An 18,120-nucleotide genomic window follows, 5' to 3' on the forward strand; every position below is an offset into this window, starting at 1 on the left:
TTCGCTGTTGCCAACATATTTGTGCAGTTCAGATACCCAAAAGGAATTCCCTTCTTACCTGGCAACAAGCTCTCCTGCTCCGCTCCGCAGATTGGGTGACACAGAGTTTTCCAAACATTGCCAACACATCCATGCCATCCAGAAAGGGTACAGAAAATTGCCTACATTTTGAATAGTCACACCTTTCTGGATATTGTCATTGTATATTTGCAACTCATAATGAGTGCAGGCATTTGCCTGTAATTTGAGTTCCACTGACTTTACTGGATGTTGCCAACATATTTTTGTAGTTCAGATACTGTGAAGGAATTCCCCTACAACCTGGAAAAGATCCCTCCTAACCAGTTTAGTTGTCCTCCTCTTCTAAAACAATTCAGCAAATTCATCCACAGTGATATGAACGACTCATTGCTTATTATCACAAACACTTGCTTACAGCTGATGCTGCCAAGGATGGAACAACCAGTTATCAGATTTAGGGGGCAATGACTTTCACATAGGACCGGGTGGGTTTGGATGTTTTTTCCCTTAAAAGATAAAAGCATTAAAAAACTGATTTTTGTATTACTCAGGTTAAAGTGTCACAAATATGCAAAACATAAGAAATCAGGAAGGAGGACAATACTTTTTCACAGAACTCCATTTCCCATGATGCCACGGTGCCACGATGTGGATCAGACTATCTGGTGTTCCTGGGTTAAAAGTGTCAGATGGAGAAAAGAAAAAAAAAAACAGCCAATGATTTGGACTTAAAGCTTTAATGGTGTAAACTTTAGCCAATGAAATGAGCCCGTTAAACAACCCAACACCTGTAGCGTTTTGACATCACGGCAGCCCCACAGGAAAGAGGCGGAGGATTGACCTGAAAACACCTGAACAGCAGCAGTCGCCAGCTCTGATTGTAGATCCAGAAGCAGAAAGCGAGCAAGAGTGGAAGAAATGGGTGCGACAAATACCAGGTAAGGAGGGGGGGTCTCAGAGGAAGGCATCACACCACTCCTTTAAACATTGAGCACAGGAGCCAGCCTGTCTGGAATTGGCTCCTGAGGCGTCTTTGAGCCACTCGGTGAACATCTCCGTGTCCTTCTTCAGCAGCAGGAACTGACCCAGAACCACGTAGGCCTGCACCAGGACCAAAGAGATGATCTCAGTTATTACAGACTTTTTATTTATTAAAAGATTAACATTCAGACCTTTTCTGTTTTTTGGCAGCCTAACCAAGCTATTACAAACATGTCAAGGTTTCACTCACCTTATCAAAGCCCTGCTCATCCAGCTTCCCCCCGAGAACTTCTCCAATCCCTGACAGCGCCGTCACAGGTTTCTCTCCCATCGGCTCACCAACAAAATCCCGGTGTTTCTGAGATGTGGTCGACATCCTGCTGTGGATCAGACAGACCAAAACCAGGAGTTAGAGAAAACCTAACCTAAGATGATTCCAGCAATCCCAGCTTGTCAAAGACGGAATGTTTTATAAGCTTTGATGACAATATCTTCAAGTCAAAGACGGAATGTTTTATAAACTTTGATGACAATATCTTCAAGTCAAAGATGGAATGTTTTATAAACTTTGATGACAGTATCATCAAGTCAAAGATGGAATTGTTTATAAGATTTGATGACAATATCTCAAAGTCAAAGACGGAATTGTTTATATGCTTGATGCCAATATCTTCCGAGTCAAAGACTGAATGTTTTATAGGCTTTGATGACAACATCTTCAAGTCAAAGACAGAATGTTTTATAAACTTTGATGAGATCTTCAAAGTCAAGGATGAAATGTTTTAGAGGCTCTGATGACATCATCTTCAAAGGCAGAGGACAGAATGGTGGTGAAGTTGGAGATTTTGAGGTTTTTTTTCTCCCTCCTATTTTACCAAGAGAGGCCAAAGTTGGCAACCCTTGCTTGTTGCCAGTTACACCCACCTCAAAAAAGGTGTCAACTAAGATCAGTCAACATATGCAAAAGACTGTTGGAAAATTTGCTTTTCTAAGAGTTGATTAAAGACTGTTGGCTATTTGAGGAGTTTGATTTATCATGTGGGTCTGTCCTGTAGTTCTCTGGATTTGGGAGCTGAAAAGAGATGATCCAGAAGATTAGGTTCACTCTATATTATTCATTTTGGATAAATGGTGAGGGGCTACATGTTGTTTGTTGCCCAGAGCCTCCACATTTTTAAGGCTGGCCTATCTCAATCATTGATTTCTTGAGTTACTTTAAACTCTCATATAGACGTTTACTAAAAAGGCCAGCTGGATTTTAAGCTAATTTTCAGCCAGTACTACCTGTCAGTAATCTAGTGTTTTAAAACAAACAGACAAACAAACAAACAACCAGAGAGGATCCTAGCAGCTGCTGCTGGTTTCTCACACTGAAACCTGTCAAACCAGCGGTACCAGTAACTGTGGAGTACAGCCTGCTGACTAAACTGGACACAGTTTGACCACAGATTAACCCGGGTCAGCACAGGGAGCCCTCACCTGGTTTCTACCTGCTGTAGGTGGACGCCTGGTTCACGTGCGGGGGATCCGGAGGCTCCAGACGGGCAGAGGCTGAGACTGTGGGGACATCAGGTCAAAGTTAACCACACTGGGACAAACGGCGGGAAAAACGTTCAGTAAAAGCTTTAGAAATAAACGAACACACCGGGGTTAGCGGCCCGGGCCGGTCTGGCTCACCTGGGCCCAGAAACACACCAGAAAACTTCTCCAAGGACCCACCACTAAACTTTTTTTCTCCCTCTGTACGGGCGCTTTATTCTGAAACCCGGAAGTACGTGTCACACTGCGTGAGCGCTATCAATGACGTCATGACGTAAACAGCTCACTGGATGGTGTTTGCTGCAGAAGGTTCACTCGGAGAGGAAAATAAAATCCAAAACATGAAACTATTTAATGTGCAAATTTACCACGTGTTAATTTTTAAACTTTCTTTATCATTAATTCATTAATTGTTTTTATATTTGTTTGTTTGTTGATTCATCCATATTTTTTCCTTAAACGGTTCCACCCACATATAAGCTTCTGAACCATTTCCACGACTGACTCTCTCAGAGGGCCCAGAACCGTCTCAGGAACCGGAAACTATCTCAGTGTTTAAAGTTATCATTAGAAATAACAGGGAATTAGTGAAGTGTGTGTGTCTACCTGCTCATTTTGACACATCTACAATCCAAGTGCCAAGAAAGATGGGTCGCTGTGTAAAACTCTGAGATTACTCCCCTCTTTAGTTTTCAGCTTGAGCCTTCTAGTTAGACTGTTGAAGATATTTTTAATTCATTTTACCACTTTATAGCAGATCTGTTTATGTTTTCTTCATCAAAGAATATTCAGGGCTGCCAAAAGATTAACATTTTAATCAGGAGTGATCTCAGAATATTTGTTTTTGTGATTAATCGCACCCTTTATATCGCATTTCAGACCCTCTTTGTGTCATTTTTGGTTCTTCTTCTGTCTTAACTAAGGATAATTGACCTGTTAAGATGCAGAGCTGCTTTATTGGTAAATCAAAGATTTTAACATGAACTTAACAAAAAAAGGAACTTGTTATGGATGGATTAATTAAGAGAACATTAAAAAGGTTCAGATGACTTCTGACTTGTCCACTGAGCTGCCTATAAGAGTTTTTTTTTTTTTTTTTTTTAAGTAAAATGAGACATTAAGGAGCTGTGTTATACTTAGTTTACATAACTGTGGCTACAGGGAGACACTGATATGCCTTAATTACTGTAATAATAGTGGACCTATAACTTGATTTTAATCTTGACAGCTTTCATATAAATATTCAGAACTTCAATTACTTTTGTTTTGTAAGCTTTTACACCAGGGCCCCCGACAACCAGACTGTTTAAAGGACCCCCATTACCATCACCCTATGATGGAGGTACTTCTAGAAGATCCCTTAAACCTGTACATTCATGATCAAATTTCTAAAGTGTGACATCAGCTATTTAGTCAGTGTAGTTTACAGTGACCAGAATTTTAATTTGAAATGAGTAATCCAAAATCAGGAAACAAACTGTTTCCCAATCACTGTTTAAAAGCAGAAAAAAAAACATTGAAAAAAAGACACTTTTAATCAGTGGAAATTTTATTCCTTCTTATTGTTTTTGTGTTCTGATCAAACAGGGAAGATGAAAGAAAACTCTTCCTCACAACACCTGCAATATTTTAAAAATAAAAGAAAAAAAGAATGTTACATCACCACACTTCCATTCTTTGATCCTCCTTTTTTGATCAGAACTTAAAAACAGTGAAATGAAAAAAACTGTTTTTTAAATATTTTATTTATTTTTTTGTAAACAACAAACAGCAAACAAATATCCTGTTTTTTTTTTTTGTTTTTTTTTTTACTTTTTTATTCCCATTTTATTCTAATCTGTCTGAAAGGGTCAAAGGCATGTTTTTCCCCCAATGTTTTTTTCTATCTTTTGGAATTATAATTTGGAATGAAGAATGTGTTGGCCATAATCTACACCATTTCTTTTAAATATATGTCCTTTTAAATGAATGAATAGTAATCTTATTTTGCTTTTTCAGCCAGTGTTTTTTGGTAAACAGTCTGATGATTTGTACCCTAACAATAAACAAGATTAAACTGTTACTGTACAGCTTGACATGTCTAAAATTATGAGTTAAAAAGTAAAAAGAAATACAAGTTGAAGAGTCAATATAATGAGACAGTAAGTACCAATTATAGGAAAAGGTTGAAATAATGAGTTAAAAGTCAAAACTATGGTTAAGGAAATCGAAATAATAATTTAAAGAGTCAAATTGATGAATGAGTAAGTCAGAATTCACAGCTATGAGATAAAGGTAAAAATTATGACATTAGAATTTTAACAATTAGGTTAAAAAGTCCAAATAATGAGATATAAGGTCATAATTCAAATTATGAGACAAAAATTTAAAATATGAATGAAAAATTCAAATTTATGAGATCAGAAGTGGAAATTTTGAAACTAGTAATCATAACTAAGGATGAAAGTCAAAACTATGAAATTTAAGTAAAAAAATAATCAGATTACTCAAAATTAGGAGTTCAAAAAGTTGAGGTTATCAGATAGTTCATACTAATGAGATGGGAACTAGTTAGATAAAATGTCAGAATGTACTATAATTCATCATCTCAATATTAAAATTTCCTATCTAATAATTATAATTCTACTCTCATAATTCTTATTTAAGTTTTTTTTTTTTTTTTTTAAATACGAACGTTCATAGTTTTCATTTTTCAGTGTCAGTTTTGGGCCTCCATACCAGAGTGAGACGTCTTCTCCCTAATAGACGGGCTTCATTTGGACACGCCTCCCCTCCTCTTCATGCTGTCAGAGTTGGTCGGTGGGCGTGTCTCTGTGTTGTTTTCCTCCTACCTGGAAAGGTGTTCTCTCTCCGTAGACTCTCCTCGTCCTCCTGTCCCCCCGCTCCGTGCTCCTCGTCCCGGCTGTCTGTGCTGAACCATGTCGAAGCCCCTAACGGACCAAGAGCGGAGGAGGCAGATCAGTGTCCGCGGGATCGCCGGTCTCGGGGACGTGGCTGAGATCAAGACCACCTTTAACCGACACCTTCACTTCACCCTGGTCAAGGATCGGAACGTCGCCACGCCCCGGGACTATTACTTCGCCTTGGCTCACACTGTCCGGGACCACCTGGTAGGCCGGTGGATCCGGACCCAGCAGTACTATTACGAGAAGGACCCAAAGGTAGGCAGAGGAGACTCGGTCGGATCCCTCAAAGGAGACGCATCATTAAAGCTATTTATGAGTGGTGGGAGGGGGAACAGATTCCTTTAACCGCGGGAATAAACCCTGCTGACCCTGAAACTGTTAATATCTCCAGTTAAACAGGTTTAGACTTTACTTCCTGTAGTTAAACCAAAAGGAGGGCGCACCAGGGTCAGACTAGGGCTGGGCAACATTTCCCGTTTTTGTCAACCAATCTCAGAACCACCAGTTCACATTAGCTAAGGTTATCTAAAGACACTTTACAAAGAGGGCAGGTCTAGACTGTACTCTCTGATGTGGCCTATTATAATAGACCAGCATTAAATGTCAATATTATAATAAGGACTCTTCCCTATTACAATAGACAAGAGTTGATTGTTAATATGATAATAAAGACTTTACCCTATATTAGACTGGTGTTAATCATTAGTATTATAATAAGGACTATACTCTATACCCACACTCATTAATAATTGATATTATATTAAGGACTTTTCCATGTTATAATGGACAAGCACTACTCATTAATATTACAATAAAGACCATACCCTATTATAATAAAGACCAGCATTAATCACCAGGAGCACAGCACTAGCAGCACAGTACCCCTTTACGGTGGCAACAAAAGGTTCCCTAACCATAGGGCAGGACTGTCGAGTAGACCAGACTTATATTGACAGCTCTCTGCCAAAGCTGCACTGGGGTTAGAAAAGGCTAGAAGGAAAGGTAGGGGTGGAGAAAAGCGGGAAGAGGAGAGGGACAAGAGAAACAACAAAACACTGAATAAAAGACAAATTTATTGCGGTGGTCTTTAACATCCATGTTTGTGTTTTTATCAGGGTTAGAGGCCAATAAAGTTCATGTTGATACTGATTCAGACACAAAAATCACTCTAAGTCCTAAAGCTGAGTTAAAAATGGTTTACGATAGGGTTGGGAAATTAGTAGTGTTTCATTTTCAATCACAGGTTTGGCTTCCTACCAGGGTAGGTTTTAGAAACGTGGAGGCCCCATTCAAACACTGACATGAGGCCCCCATTTAACCAAAAAAGAACCATAGTGAGGGAACTAAATCTTCTTAAGCATCTTTTTTGGTGTGGTCAGAGCTGCAGACTCTGAACACAGGATGGTTTGTCAGGATATACAGTGCTTAACAAATTTATTAGACCACCACCCAAAGTAAGGTTTATGCCACAGCTGCCCTAAATTAACAGCACTGGTGAAAACTGGTAAAACCAAAATCATTTTTCTATGTGTCTGCAATGGTTAATACACCAATATGTAGAAGCTCTTTAACCCAATGATATTTTTAATGTTAAATATGATTACTATTGTTATCCATGAATTTTCAAATTTACTGATTGACAAAAAACTGAAAATATAGTAAACCACATTAATAATTCTTGATTAATATGTCAAATTAGAGTTATTTACTTGCATTCCTGAACAGAAAAATTAGTTTTAGTGGTTGAATGCCCAGTGAGCCGGCTCAAATTTGGGTTTAAAAAGGTGAATTCAGTTTGAAATCCTTCATTCCTGTTCAAAATGGTAAAACATGGAGAGCTCAGTGAAAATGAAAGAGTCCGCATTAAAGCACTTCATGATGCTGGATGGTCTTTGAGACAAATATGACAGGTGGTCTAATAAATTTGTTAAGCACTGTATAAGGAAACTTCATATACTTTAGTTTGAAATCAGGTTAAGTTTACTTCCTGAAGGTCCACATTCTGCTTCCTTATCAGAGCTAAATTTGACTAAAACCACTTCCTGTTCTGCAGCTTCTGCAGGTTTGTGAAGACACAAACTGATGTGTTCTGTTTCCTCTTTATTTCCTTTTCTCTCTGCTCGCCGTTCCTATAGCGAATAATTCCTGATTTTTAGTAGCAACAATGTCATCACTGGTTTAAACAGGTGTTGTGTTGTAGAGCACACAGGTGCCATTACTGATGCTACCATGAGACATGGGGTAGACAACAGCTCTTTTTAAGTCAAACCAACAGTGTGTTTCACTAAAGAGCAGCCAGATAACAGACCAGACATCAACCTTTCATGCTGTTGTAAGTAATGTACAGTAAACATGCTCTTTCCTCTCCAAGTTTTATGTCTGTAGTAACAGCAACACACAGCGAGCGTGCTCACTCTGCAGAGTGTCTCTGTCAGGCTTTAAGCTTTGAGCTGCAATGGATTGACTCGGTTTATCCTTAGCCCAGCGCTGCAGTGATTAAGCTTATAATGGCTTTAACACCTGTTTAAAGGTGTGTTTTAACTGATAACTCTCTTGTTTCAAGTCCACGATCAGTCAGAGAAGCTGGCTGTGGTGTTAAATTCGTGCAGAAAGGCAGCTGTGAACTCTAGCTGCATAAACTTGTCTGTTCCACTGCTAAAGTTATGTTAAAACAAAAATAAACACACTATTTTCACAAGTTCTACACAATAAATGTCCATAATTGTTATTTTTCTCCTGTGCTTTTATTGTGAAGGGCCCATATCAGAAAATGTGGTGTAGTCAAAAGCAGTTTGACATAACCTCAGCAGGAGAGAAATTAAACTTTATAGAGATGAGGGTTGTAGCAGCTGAATACGAATTTAAATCTGTTTCCTCGCTTAAAGCTGTTATATAAAACAGTTTCTGTGAAGGACAAGAAAAATACAGTTATCGAAATTTGAGGCCATATGGCACAGGTCTGGACTGTTGATCTAAGATGATTGGACGGTCCGGTATCAAACCCCTATCTGTTGTGTTGATTGAATTGTTGTCACTGTTGGATGTCTGATATCTGAACCCTCCTTGATATTTCTCCACAGAGAGTTTATTACCTGTCTCTAGAGTTCTACATGGGACGAACATTGCAGAACACCATGATCAACCTTGGCCTGCAGAACGCCTGTGACGAGGCCATCTACCAGGTAACGGTGCACACCTGAGGCTAACAGACACGTCAGACTACTACACCTTTATAACCTGGCTCTATCAGCAGAGGATCAGACGAGGACGTCGTATTGGGCGTCAGACATAAAGATTTATATCTGATCATTTAACTTCATCTTAGTTTCACTACAACCAGGAAGTGGAAACAAACCCCCGTAACCTTGGTGATAACTGTGTCTGTTTGTGTAGCTGGGTTTGGACATGGAGGAGCTGGAGGAGATCGAGGAGGATGCCGGTCTGGGTAATGGAGGACTGGGGCGGCTGGCAGGTAAACAAAACAGCTCACTAACTGTTTTGATAACAGCATCCATGCATACAGATCCATAAAAGTGAACAAAAATGCTATGGTCACTATTCAGCTTCAGTGTACAAAAATATGAAAAAAAAAAAAAAATCGAACTCTTAGAGATGGTGTAAGAAAAAGGAAATGATGCATGCTGAAGTCATCAACTGTAGGAAACATTTACACAGAAATGATCCACATGAAACACTAAGATTTTTTTTATTTTCAGTTTCAAAAAAATTCAGCATTCAGATGACAACATTTGCTTAAAACAGCCGTGCATGCAGATCCACAAAAACAAACCTGTAGTATCCATGCCAGGCCAGGAGGTGGTGCTGTGACTTCATGTTATTAGGCAAGGACAGAATGTTTTATAAGCCTTTAAAACATCTTCAAAGGCAAGGAAAAAATGTGTTACAAACTTAAAAGGATGATATCATCTTCAAAGGCAAGGTTAGAATGTTTTCTAAAAATTAAAGGATGACATCATCTTCAAAGGCAAGGCCAGATTTTTTTGTATATCATCTTTAAATGCAAGGTTAGAATGTTTTATAAGGCTTGAAAAGCATTTTCTACAAAAACAAGGATGGAATGTTTTATAAACTTTAAAGGATATCATTGTCAAAGGCAAGATTAGAATGTGTTATTAACATTAAAGCAGTGGTTTCAACTGGTCAGGCATCAGGAGCCACAACTACCCTCTTAAGTAAAATCGCAACCCAAATTTTTAAAAGTTTCCAACTACTACAATTTATTTAATGATTTTTTTTCTTCTTTTAGACCCCAGACAAATCAAAACATAATTAAACAAGATACAGAACTTGGCAAAAATATTCAAAGGCACTTTATTACAAAAGGACAGACACGCACAAATTTTATTTTACTGCATTTTTCTAAAATAGCATGGAAATTTGGTAATCTATCCAGGAATATCCTGGTTCGCTTAGCTTTGTAACAGAAAGAAAGGAGATAAATAAGTAGCTCTCTTGAGAAAAATACTGGAATTTAGTGGTTATCATTGGAAAACATAAAATACAAGTTTGATTTTACTGTATCACCACACAGGAATGCGTATATAGTTTTTGCTTACACAGTTTTTGCCATGTTGCTTCCTGTAACATATTTACAATTTACTGGATAGAGCTTTGCAAACCAGTTTTCGGGTCCCGACCCACCAGTTGAGAACCCCTGCATTAAAGGATCACATCATCTTCAAAGGCAATGACATAATGTTTTATAAGCCTTGACAACATCATTTTCAAAGGCAATGACAAAATGTTTTAAAAACTTTAAAGGATGACATCAACTTCAAAAGCAAGGACAAAATGTTTTATAAAATTTAAAAGATGACATCATCATCAAAGGCAAGGTCAGAATGTTTTATAAGCCTTAATAACATCGTTTTCAAAGGCAAAGAAAAAATGCTTTAAAAACTTTAAAGGATGAAATCATCTTCAAAGGCAAAGACAAAATGTTTTCTAAACTTTAAAGGATGACATGAACTTCAAAGGCAAAGACAAAATGTTTTATAAACTTTAAAAGACGACATCATCATCAAAGTCAAAGACAAAATGTTTTATAAACTTTATAGGATGACATCAACTTTAAAAGCAAGGAAAAAATGTTTTGTAAACCTTAAAAGATGACATCATCATCTAAGGCAAGGTTAAAATGTTTTATGAGCCTTAATATCATTTTCAAAGGCAAAGAAAAATGTTTTATAAACTTTAAAGGATGAAATCATCTTCAAAGGCAAAAAAAAAGTTTCATAAACTTTAAAGGATCACATCATCTTCAAAGGCAAAGATAAAATGTTTAATAAACTTTAAAGGGTGACATCATCATCAAAGACAAAATGTTTTATAAACTTTAAAGGATGACATCATCTTCAAAGGCAAGGTATGAAAGTTTTATACCATAAAGGATGACATCATCTTTAAGGCAAGGACAGAATGTTTTGTAAACTTTAAAAATGACAACCTTTAAAGCCATGATTGAATGTTGCCAAAGTTAGGGATATTGTGGACTTTGCAGCTCTGTTTTTGCTCAGGTATCTTTCTGTAATATTAAAATTTGTTTGCTGATATGAAACATATTTTGTATTTTATGAATATGTCCCTCCTGTCTTTGAATGTCTAATAATCGGTGACTAACTGTGCTGATGTCATGCCTCCTCTCTCTTCTCTGCTGCAGCATGTTTCCTGGACTCCATGGCAACCCTCGGCCTGGCGGCGTATGGTTATGGGATTCGATATGAATTTGGTATCTTCAACCAGAAGATCAGTAGTGGGTGGCAGGTACACAGACATATTCACACTTGTACACACCAGAGGCCTGTACGACGAAGCTGGATTGACACGCCTGGAATATCTCTCCGCTAGCTGGATTGACTTATCAAGATGTTCACAATCCAGATCAGCTGTATGATGAAGCTGGTTATCAACTCGTTAAGAGCACCCAGGGTTTTCCAATCTGGATCAGTGCACGCTCACATAAAAGGGGTGGTGTTTGCAGCGTCTGACCAATCCCAAACATGGAGAAACCCTGCATAGCAGCGTATATCTCAACAGAGGAACAGACAATCATTCTTAAAAAATATGGGGAATTTAAAGCAATTATCCAGGCCAGAAGCAACACTGTCCACTCAGCAAAAGCCAGGAAAAAATGCTGGCGGAAAATTGCCGACTCTGTTAATGCATACATTTGATAGATTATACAATATTAATTCATCGGACAATATAAACGGACAGCACTCTGATCACTCAGTTTCACTTTATTACGGCACAGATGTTTAGGGCAGAGCTTCCTCAGCAAATTTTGAGTTGTAATATTAAGTCCTCACCATGACAGCATGAGTAGTTGTGCGTTTCATTAATCCATGTTTCTGCAGTTATGCCATGTGTGCCATTATTATTAACCCCATTATTTCAGATGCAACCCAAGTGGAGCAAAAAGGACTTGGGAACAAGTGAAGATCAAATACAAAAGTGCATACAGTGCTTAACAAATTTATTAGACCACCTGTAATATTTGTCTCAAAGACCATCCAGCATCATGAAGCGCTTTAATGTGGACTCTTTCATTTTTAGTGAGCTCTCCACGTTTTACCATTGTCAACAGGAATGAGGGATTTCAAACTGAATTTACCCAAATTTGAGCCGGCTCACTGGGCTTCTCTGAGAAGTCAGAAATGAATCAAGCATAACATTCAACCACTAAAACTAATTTTTCTGTTCAGGAATGCAAGTAAATAACTATAATTTGGCATATTAATCAAGAAATATTAATGTGCTTTACTGTTTTTTTAAATCAGTAAATTTGAAAATTCATGGATAGCAATAATAATTATATTTTAGCATTAAAAATATCATTTGGGTTAAAGAGCTTCTACATATTGGTGTATTAACCATTGCAGAAACATAAAAAATGATTTTGGTAATTACCAATGCTGTTAATTTAGGGCAGCTGTGGCATAAACCTTACTTTGGTTAGGGTTAGTGTGGTCTAATAAATTTGTTAAGCACTGTATATTAAAGCGGCAAGTGACAAGGCTTTATTTCTCCACACTGTCTCTGTTGTATGGATGAAATCACCAGAATTTATCTATCATCTATCCCTACATATTCTTTCTCTCCAAAGCGCTCTTCTCATGATCCGTGCACCAACGTCTACAGGATCTTCTAAGAATGGGCAGGCCATTTTCCAAGAGAACTGATTGGTCCGGAGGCGGTGCTTTTATACTCACTAATCTTGTATCCAGAACATAACCTGCTCCAGAGCAGGTTAGCCATTCAGCATAAGTTACCATGGTGATTTATCCCGGTAAGAAGTGAACCAGTGTTGTCATACAGAAAATCCAGGGTTAATCCTGAAGTTATCTCTGTAAAAGTAGAACCAGCTTGGTCGCACAGGCCTCAGGTGTTCAGAAGGTGTGTGGCTGGCTCACATTTTGCTCCGCCCTCCCTCAGATGGAGGAGGCAGATGATTGGCTGAGGTACGGGAACCCGTGGGAGAAGGCGAGACCGGAGTACATGCGGCCAGTTCATTTCTACGGTCGGGTGGAGAAAACGGAGAGTGGAGTGAAGTGGGTGGACACGCAGGTGAGAGACTAATCAATGAAGACAATCAAAACGGGTTAATTCAGAGAGTGACTCTGTGGTCTAGTCAATAAAGGAAATATTATTTAGTGCAGACATTTAAATCAGTTCATATCCAACTTTAACATTCAGTTCACCGAGCTGTTCACTGATTGATCAATAATTGCTCTTTTGTTGAATAATTCTGCTCTTCATCCTGAGCCATTCATTCATAAATCTGTGTGACTACCCTTTAAGCGTCTGTCTGTCTGATCCTCCAGGTGGTGTTGGCGTTGCCCTATGACACTCCAGTTCCTGGTTACCGTAACAACACAGTGAACACGATGAGGCTGTGGTCGGCCAAAGCGCCAAATGACTTCAAACTGCAGAACTGTATGTCTGATCATCCATTACCACATAAAGATCCCTTCTTCTATTGATTTAACACTCATTTGACTCAGTGTTTCTGCTCCACAGTTAATGTAGGAGATTATATCGAAGCTGTTCTGGACAGAAACCTGGCGGAAAACATCTCTAGAGTACTCTACCCCAACGACAACGTGAGTACACTATAAAAACATTTAGTGTTACTGCCAGAATTCTCAGTATTCAGATAGAATTAAAGGTGATTTTATTGTTACATTAAAATCTAAAGATCACCTAGCAAAAGTTTTTTAAGGCCCCGAAGTCTGACCACTAGACTGGAGTGAACACAAGCAGAATGCAGTCAGGCATCGACCCAGAGTCTGCTTAATGTGTTTTTTTACATTAGCAAAAAATGTTTTATGCAACACCCAAGCAGCCTTTACCCTGCTGGTATGCTTTCACATCAGTAACATCACTATGTCAGAGCACTCCTGTGTATGTATGGAGTCATTATTGTTGCAAAACTCAAGAGCACATTTTTACATTCTGAGATCATGGCTTGTTGACCAACCAATCTTGTTAGCTCTGCCCATTGTTGCTGTGCAGCTCTCCACCAAGAGAGTCCCAACATTCTTTCACATACACGCTCATTGTTAAAGTCCGAGAGACAACATCAAACCTTTTACAGGAATTATTCAAAATCTGTCAAAGATAGCAAAATAGTGAATTCAGTATAAAAAGGTGAATAATTTGTCTACTTTTTAAAGCCAAAACTAAGTCTGTAGGATGAATTGAGATGGAGTTATAGGGCTTGGAAGTTGACTAAGATAATGTATGTAGTAGAATGTTGGGAATCTCTTAGTGAGATCAAAGCAAATGTCTCCTGGAGAACAGCATAGCAACCATGAGCAGTGCTAACATGATTGGTCCATCCTCTACCTGTTTCCTATGGGTTGGTTCATCAAGAAGTCAAAGAGCAGAAATACATTTCAAGCAAGTTATAAAGTTTTACACATGCACACAGAGCAGAATCAATGTTTGATAAGCGTTGGTAACATCATATATATAAAGCCTATCAAAGGCTTCAAGGGATGGCATCATCAAAGGCAGAGGACCGAATGTTTGTGAAGCTGGGGATGTTGGGTCCTTTTTCTCTTTATTTTTACCAAATAGTCCATAGCTGGCAACAAACACTCAGGTACACCTTTGTTCATGGGTCAGCCATTCTAGAGCACAGTAATAATCCTGACTGATGTGAAAACAGTCCAACATTTCCAGTATCAGTGTCTGTCTGAGATGACACCGCCGAGCTGTGACTGACCTCAGGCTGATAATTCAGGATCTTATCCAACCTCACTGGTACAGTTCCTCTGTAGTTTTTTGAAGGGAAGGAGCTGCGTCTGAAGCAGGAGTACTTCGTGGTGGCGGCCACGCTGCAGGACATCATCCGCCGGTTCAAATCCTCCAAGTTTGGCAGCAGAGATCCAGTTAGGACATCCTTTGACACGTTTCCTGATAAGGTGAGAGTACGGTCCAAAATACTCAGGGAGGGTTTCCCTCACCCCTCACACAGTAAATTTACCTGAGTAAATTCTACTCAAATTGAGTAAAATTTTACTCTGAAAAATATAACATTTGGTCCCAGTCTATTAGGAGTAAAATTCATTCTGCTTGCAGAGTAATGTTTTCAGAGTTGTTTTACTCTAGAGTGTTTTTTTTAACTCTAAATTATGATTACAAACTCTAACATCAACAAAATAAAACAACTCTACAGCAGTTGTACTCACTACAGAGTAATACAGACCTTAGTTTACTGATTATAGAGCTGTTTTTTTCTCAATACAGTATTTCATTTAGTCCTTTCAGAGCTGTTTTTCATTCCTTATAGAAATGTTTCTACTCATTACGGAAGATTTTCTGCTCCATATAGAATTTGGTAATGGTTATGTGGAGCTGTATCTTACTCTAAATAGACTGATCTTCCTCTTTATATAGAGCTTCATTTTTCTCTTAATTGATAATTCTGCCATTTCACCTATAAATGGCGTAACAACAAAAGAGGCGTTTTTGCCTATACATATTAGACATAGTGTTGTAATTTACAGAAACAATTGTGATGAATGTATGACAAGAACTCAGGAGCAGAGCACGAGACAAGGTGGTGAAGTTAAAGATGTTTATTTGACAACAACAGTGTAAATGATGGTGAGCTGGCTGGTGGTTGGAAATAGCACGGGCAGAGAGACGGAGACACTGCAAAAAACAGAGGACAGATGGAGTTAGACAAGGCAAGAAAAACCTCACTGAAAAATCAGTAAATTATCAAAGGTTGAGGAGGAGTTCCCTGAGTAGAAGCTGTAGTACAAAGGTGTCTGAAAGTTCATCACCTGGTGAGGAGATCTTGATTGTCAAGGATTATCTGCAGCTGGGACCAACCGTGAGTGATGGCAGCTGAGTTAAAAACTTAAGTGGGTGTGGCGGAAGTTTTACTCCAGCAGAATTTACTCTGTGGGTCCGTTCAAATAGTCCATTTTGCTTCAGAAGGTTCCTAACTGAGTGAAATGACCCGGAAGTATTTTATCGTCGGCCATAATAAAGACCGTTCGAATTCTTCAACTGAAAAGGAAAGGAGCATCATTACTTCATTTATTATCTCCTTTAGCCTAGGAAACACTGGACCATCCTTTACCAAAGGAGAAATGAACAGACGACCCACAATTCTTTGTATAAACTTAATTTAAAGTGACGCACCTGTTGACCGCTCATCAAAACAACCCATCAATTCGACTGTAACTTTACTAGCCCTGATTTAAACAGTAAAATTCATTGTCAAACTTATAATTCATGTGATAAATGGAAGGAAATAGGGTTGAACAGAGGAATACTACAGACAAGAAAACTATATCACTCCACTTATGATAATGATTTCATTTCTTCTCATTTTCATTTTGATCCAAACGGTAGTCAGTCAGTATTTCAAACTGCATTTGTTTCACTATTAGGAAATATTAAAGTTAATGTGACAAAAGTTTGTAAATCAAAACCAATTCAAGCCATGAAGTCAGGATGATGGCCATATTGTGCTGATCATATTTATCATCATAATTAAGATGGTTTATAGAGCTTTTCACATTACGAGCTGAAAGACAGACAGAACCAGAGTAGACTCTGTAATAAAATTAACAGAGAAGAGAGAATTAAAGAAAATGGATAGGTAGGGATCAAAACAAAACGATTTAATATTGTTGTGAAATAAAAGGACTTGAATATTATTCATATAGTTGTACTGACGACTAGATACGAGAAAAGTTTCTGCTGTACTAGATGTTCACAGTCACTGCCCCTCGTCCTGAAGAGACTTTAGGATATAAAACTCTTAATGAGCTCATATTCATCACGGAGGTTTTCACGTTTCATTCGCTGCACATAACGACACGGAGAACGCACCAAGTAGTGGGTGCGAATTTTGTAGTCCGTCAATGTTAAATTGTAGTTTTTACTCACGTCACGTCCACAAAATCTGCCTAGGGAAAGTGCAGTCTGATTCCCTAATCACCCTGTTCTCCTTTCGTACTCCCTCATTCCCACTTTTCCTTGACCCTTTGATGTTTTTAACCGGGGTTAAGGAAAAGTGGATAGGAAAGGACTTTGGAGGTAATTTTTTTGGACTCTTTGAATGGACCCTGTGTTTTTACTCCAACTCTCGTGGTGGCTTGTAATAAATATACTCAATAAAGAGTAAATTTTACTATTTTTGAGTAAAATACTTTTTACTGGAAAAATTACTCCCCAGATTTTCCTGTGCACCAGTTCCTCCTACTTTCCCAAAGCTGCCAACTAAGAACAGTCAACGAAAGGGAACGATTATTGGTATATCTTCTCTTATGTCTGTTCTTCATATGACTGTTAACAGTCTCATGTTCCTCTTCTGTGGTGTTGGTGACTACTTTACTTCCCTCCCTGTAGGTAGCAATCCAGCTGAATGACACGCATCCTGCTCTGGCGATCCCTGAGCTGATGCGGATCCTGGTGGACGTTGAGAAGCTGGACTGGGACAAGGTGTGGCTTAAAGATTTACCATCATGTAACTACCAGCAGGTCAATGTTCTATGAGGACTTCCTCTTTATGTTGATGATGTGTACGTGTGCAGGCCTGGGACATCACCTGTCGTACCTGTGCATATACCAACCACACGGTGCTCCCTGAAGCGTTGGAGCGTTGGCCTGTCTTCATGTTTGAGCAGCTCCTGCCCCGACACCTCCTCATCATCTACGACATCAACCAGAGACACCTGGATGTGAGTGGCTCTAAACCCGACTGTAGGACAGGTTAACATTTCTACATTTGTCTGGTTTCAGAAAGTTAAAATAGTTCTGGATCAAGAGCGGTTAGATATAATCAGAGGTGAGTAGTAACGCGTTAAATTTACTCCGTTACATGTACTTGAGTAGTTTTTTTGAAAAATCCTACTTCTGAGAGTACTTTTTGAGCAGAGTGCTTTTGACCTCTACTCCGTTACATTGGGCATGCACTGGTTGCTACTTTTACTTGTCAATAATTTATTTTCATGAAGTATTTTTTTAACACTCAGTTGAGCTCTCACAGCAGCGTGAAGTAAAATCCTCAGCACCACAGAGTAAACGGAGGAGTGACCCCCTCCCCCTTAACTATCAACAGATGGAGATAATGGCTGAAGATGTAATACCTGCATCTCCTTCAGAGGAGCATGTTCATCCCTGGTCC

At 38.7% G+C, this 18,120-nt stretch overlaps 2 protein-coding genes and 1 long non-coding RNA gene across 8 annotated transcripts in view; 1 reads left to right on the forward strand and 2 right to left on the reverse strand.

Annotated features, from left to right (window-relative positions):
- Nucleotides 1–742: 742 nt before the first annotated feature.
- LOC121511288 (barrier-to-autointegration factor-like protein) lies at nucleotides 743–2,772 on the reverse strand. Of its 6 annotated transcripts, none has more exons than XM_041789901.1 (4): nucleotides 2,680–2,772; nucleotides 2,493–2,559; nucleotides 1,253–1,382; nucleotides 743–1,122 (listed from the first exon to the last, which is right to left on the reverse strand). In XM_041789901.1, the coding sequence occupies exons 3-4, from the start codon at nucleotides 1,376–1,378 to the stop codon at nucleotides 976–978; spliced, it is 273 nt and encodes a 90-aa protein (XP_041645835.1). In that variant the 5' UTR covers nucleotides 1,379–1,382; nucleotides 2,493–2,559; nucleotides 2,680–2,772; the 3' UTR covers nucleotides 743–975. The 6 variants fall into 6 exon arrangements, with proteins under 6 accessions (XP_041645835.1, XP_041645834.1, XP_041645830.1 ...); XM_041789900.1 differs by having other exon boundaries at nucleotides 1,253–1,379; nucleotides 2,482–2,559; XM_041789896.1 differs by having other exon boundaries at nucleotides 2,482–2,559.
- A 2,502-nt stretch (nucleotides 2,773–5,274) lies between these two features.
- pygb (phosphorylase, glycogen; brain) overlaps nucleotides 5,275–18,120 on the forward strand; it is a 41,776-nt gene continuing 28,930 nt past the window's right edge. The window contains exons 1-10 of the mRNA XM_041789035.1: nucleotides 5,275–5,702; nucleotides 8,528–8,629; nucleotides 8,841–8,919; nucleotides 11,128–11,231; nucleotides 12,903–13,034; nucleotides 13,292–13,403; nucleotides 13,488–13,570; nucleotides 14,753–14,896; nucleotides 17,343–17,435; nucleotides 17,528–17,674. Coding sequence (XP_041644969.1) covers nucleotides 5,460–5,702; nucleotides 8,528–8,629; nucleotides 8,841–8,919; nucleotides 11,128–11,231; nucleotides 12,903–13,034; nucleotides 13,292–13,403; nucleotides 13,488–13,570; nucleotides 14,753–14,896; nucleotides 17,343–17,435; nucleotides 17,528–17,674 — 1,239 coding nt within the window. The 5' untranslated portion in view covers nucleotides 5,275–5,459. The remainder of the gene's footprint in view (nucleotides 5,703–8,527; nucleotides 8,630–8,840; nucleotides 8,920–11,127; nucleotides 11,232–12,902; nucleotides 13,035–13,291; nucleotides 13,404–13,487; nucleotides 13,571–14,752; nucleotides 14,897–17,342; nucleotides 17,436–17,527; nucleotides 17,675–18,120) is intronic.
- Nucleotides 15,539–17,685, reverse strand: LOC121510809. Its single transcript, XR_005991989.1, has 2 exons — nucleotides 17,551–17,685; nucleotides 15,539–15,629 (listed from the first exon to the last, which is right to left on the reverse strand). It is a non-coding gene; the product is annotated as an uncharacterized LOC121510809 (long non-coding RNA).

This window comes from Cheilinus undulatus, linkage group 6 (assembly GCF_018320785.1).
Source record: "Cheilinus undulatus linkage group 6, ASM1832078v1, whole genome shotgun sequence".
Classification (NCBI taxonomy): Eukaryota; Metazoa; Chordata; class Actinopteri; order Labriformes; family Labridae; genus Cheilinus; species Cheilinus undulatus.

What these genes read in the sequence shown, in the direction of transcription:
- LOC121511288 (XM_041789901.1), bottom strand. Translation starts at nt 1,378, where the DNA reads ATGTCGACCACATCTCAGAAACACCGGGATTTTGTTGGTGAGCCGATG. An exon ending in ATGAGCAGGGCTTTGATAAG is followed by an intron (nt 1,123 to 1,252) that starts GTGAGTGAAACC and finishes GTCCTGGTGCAG; the next exon opens with GCCTACGTGGTTCTGGGTCA.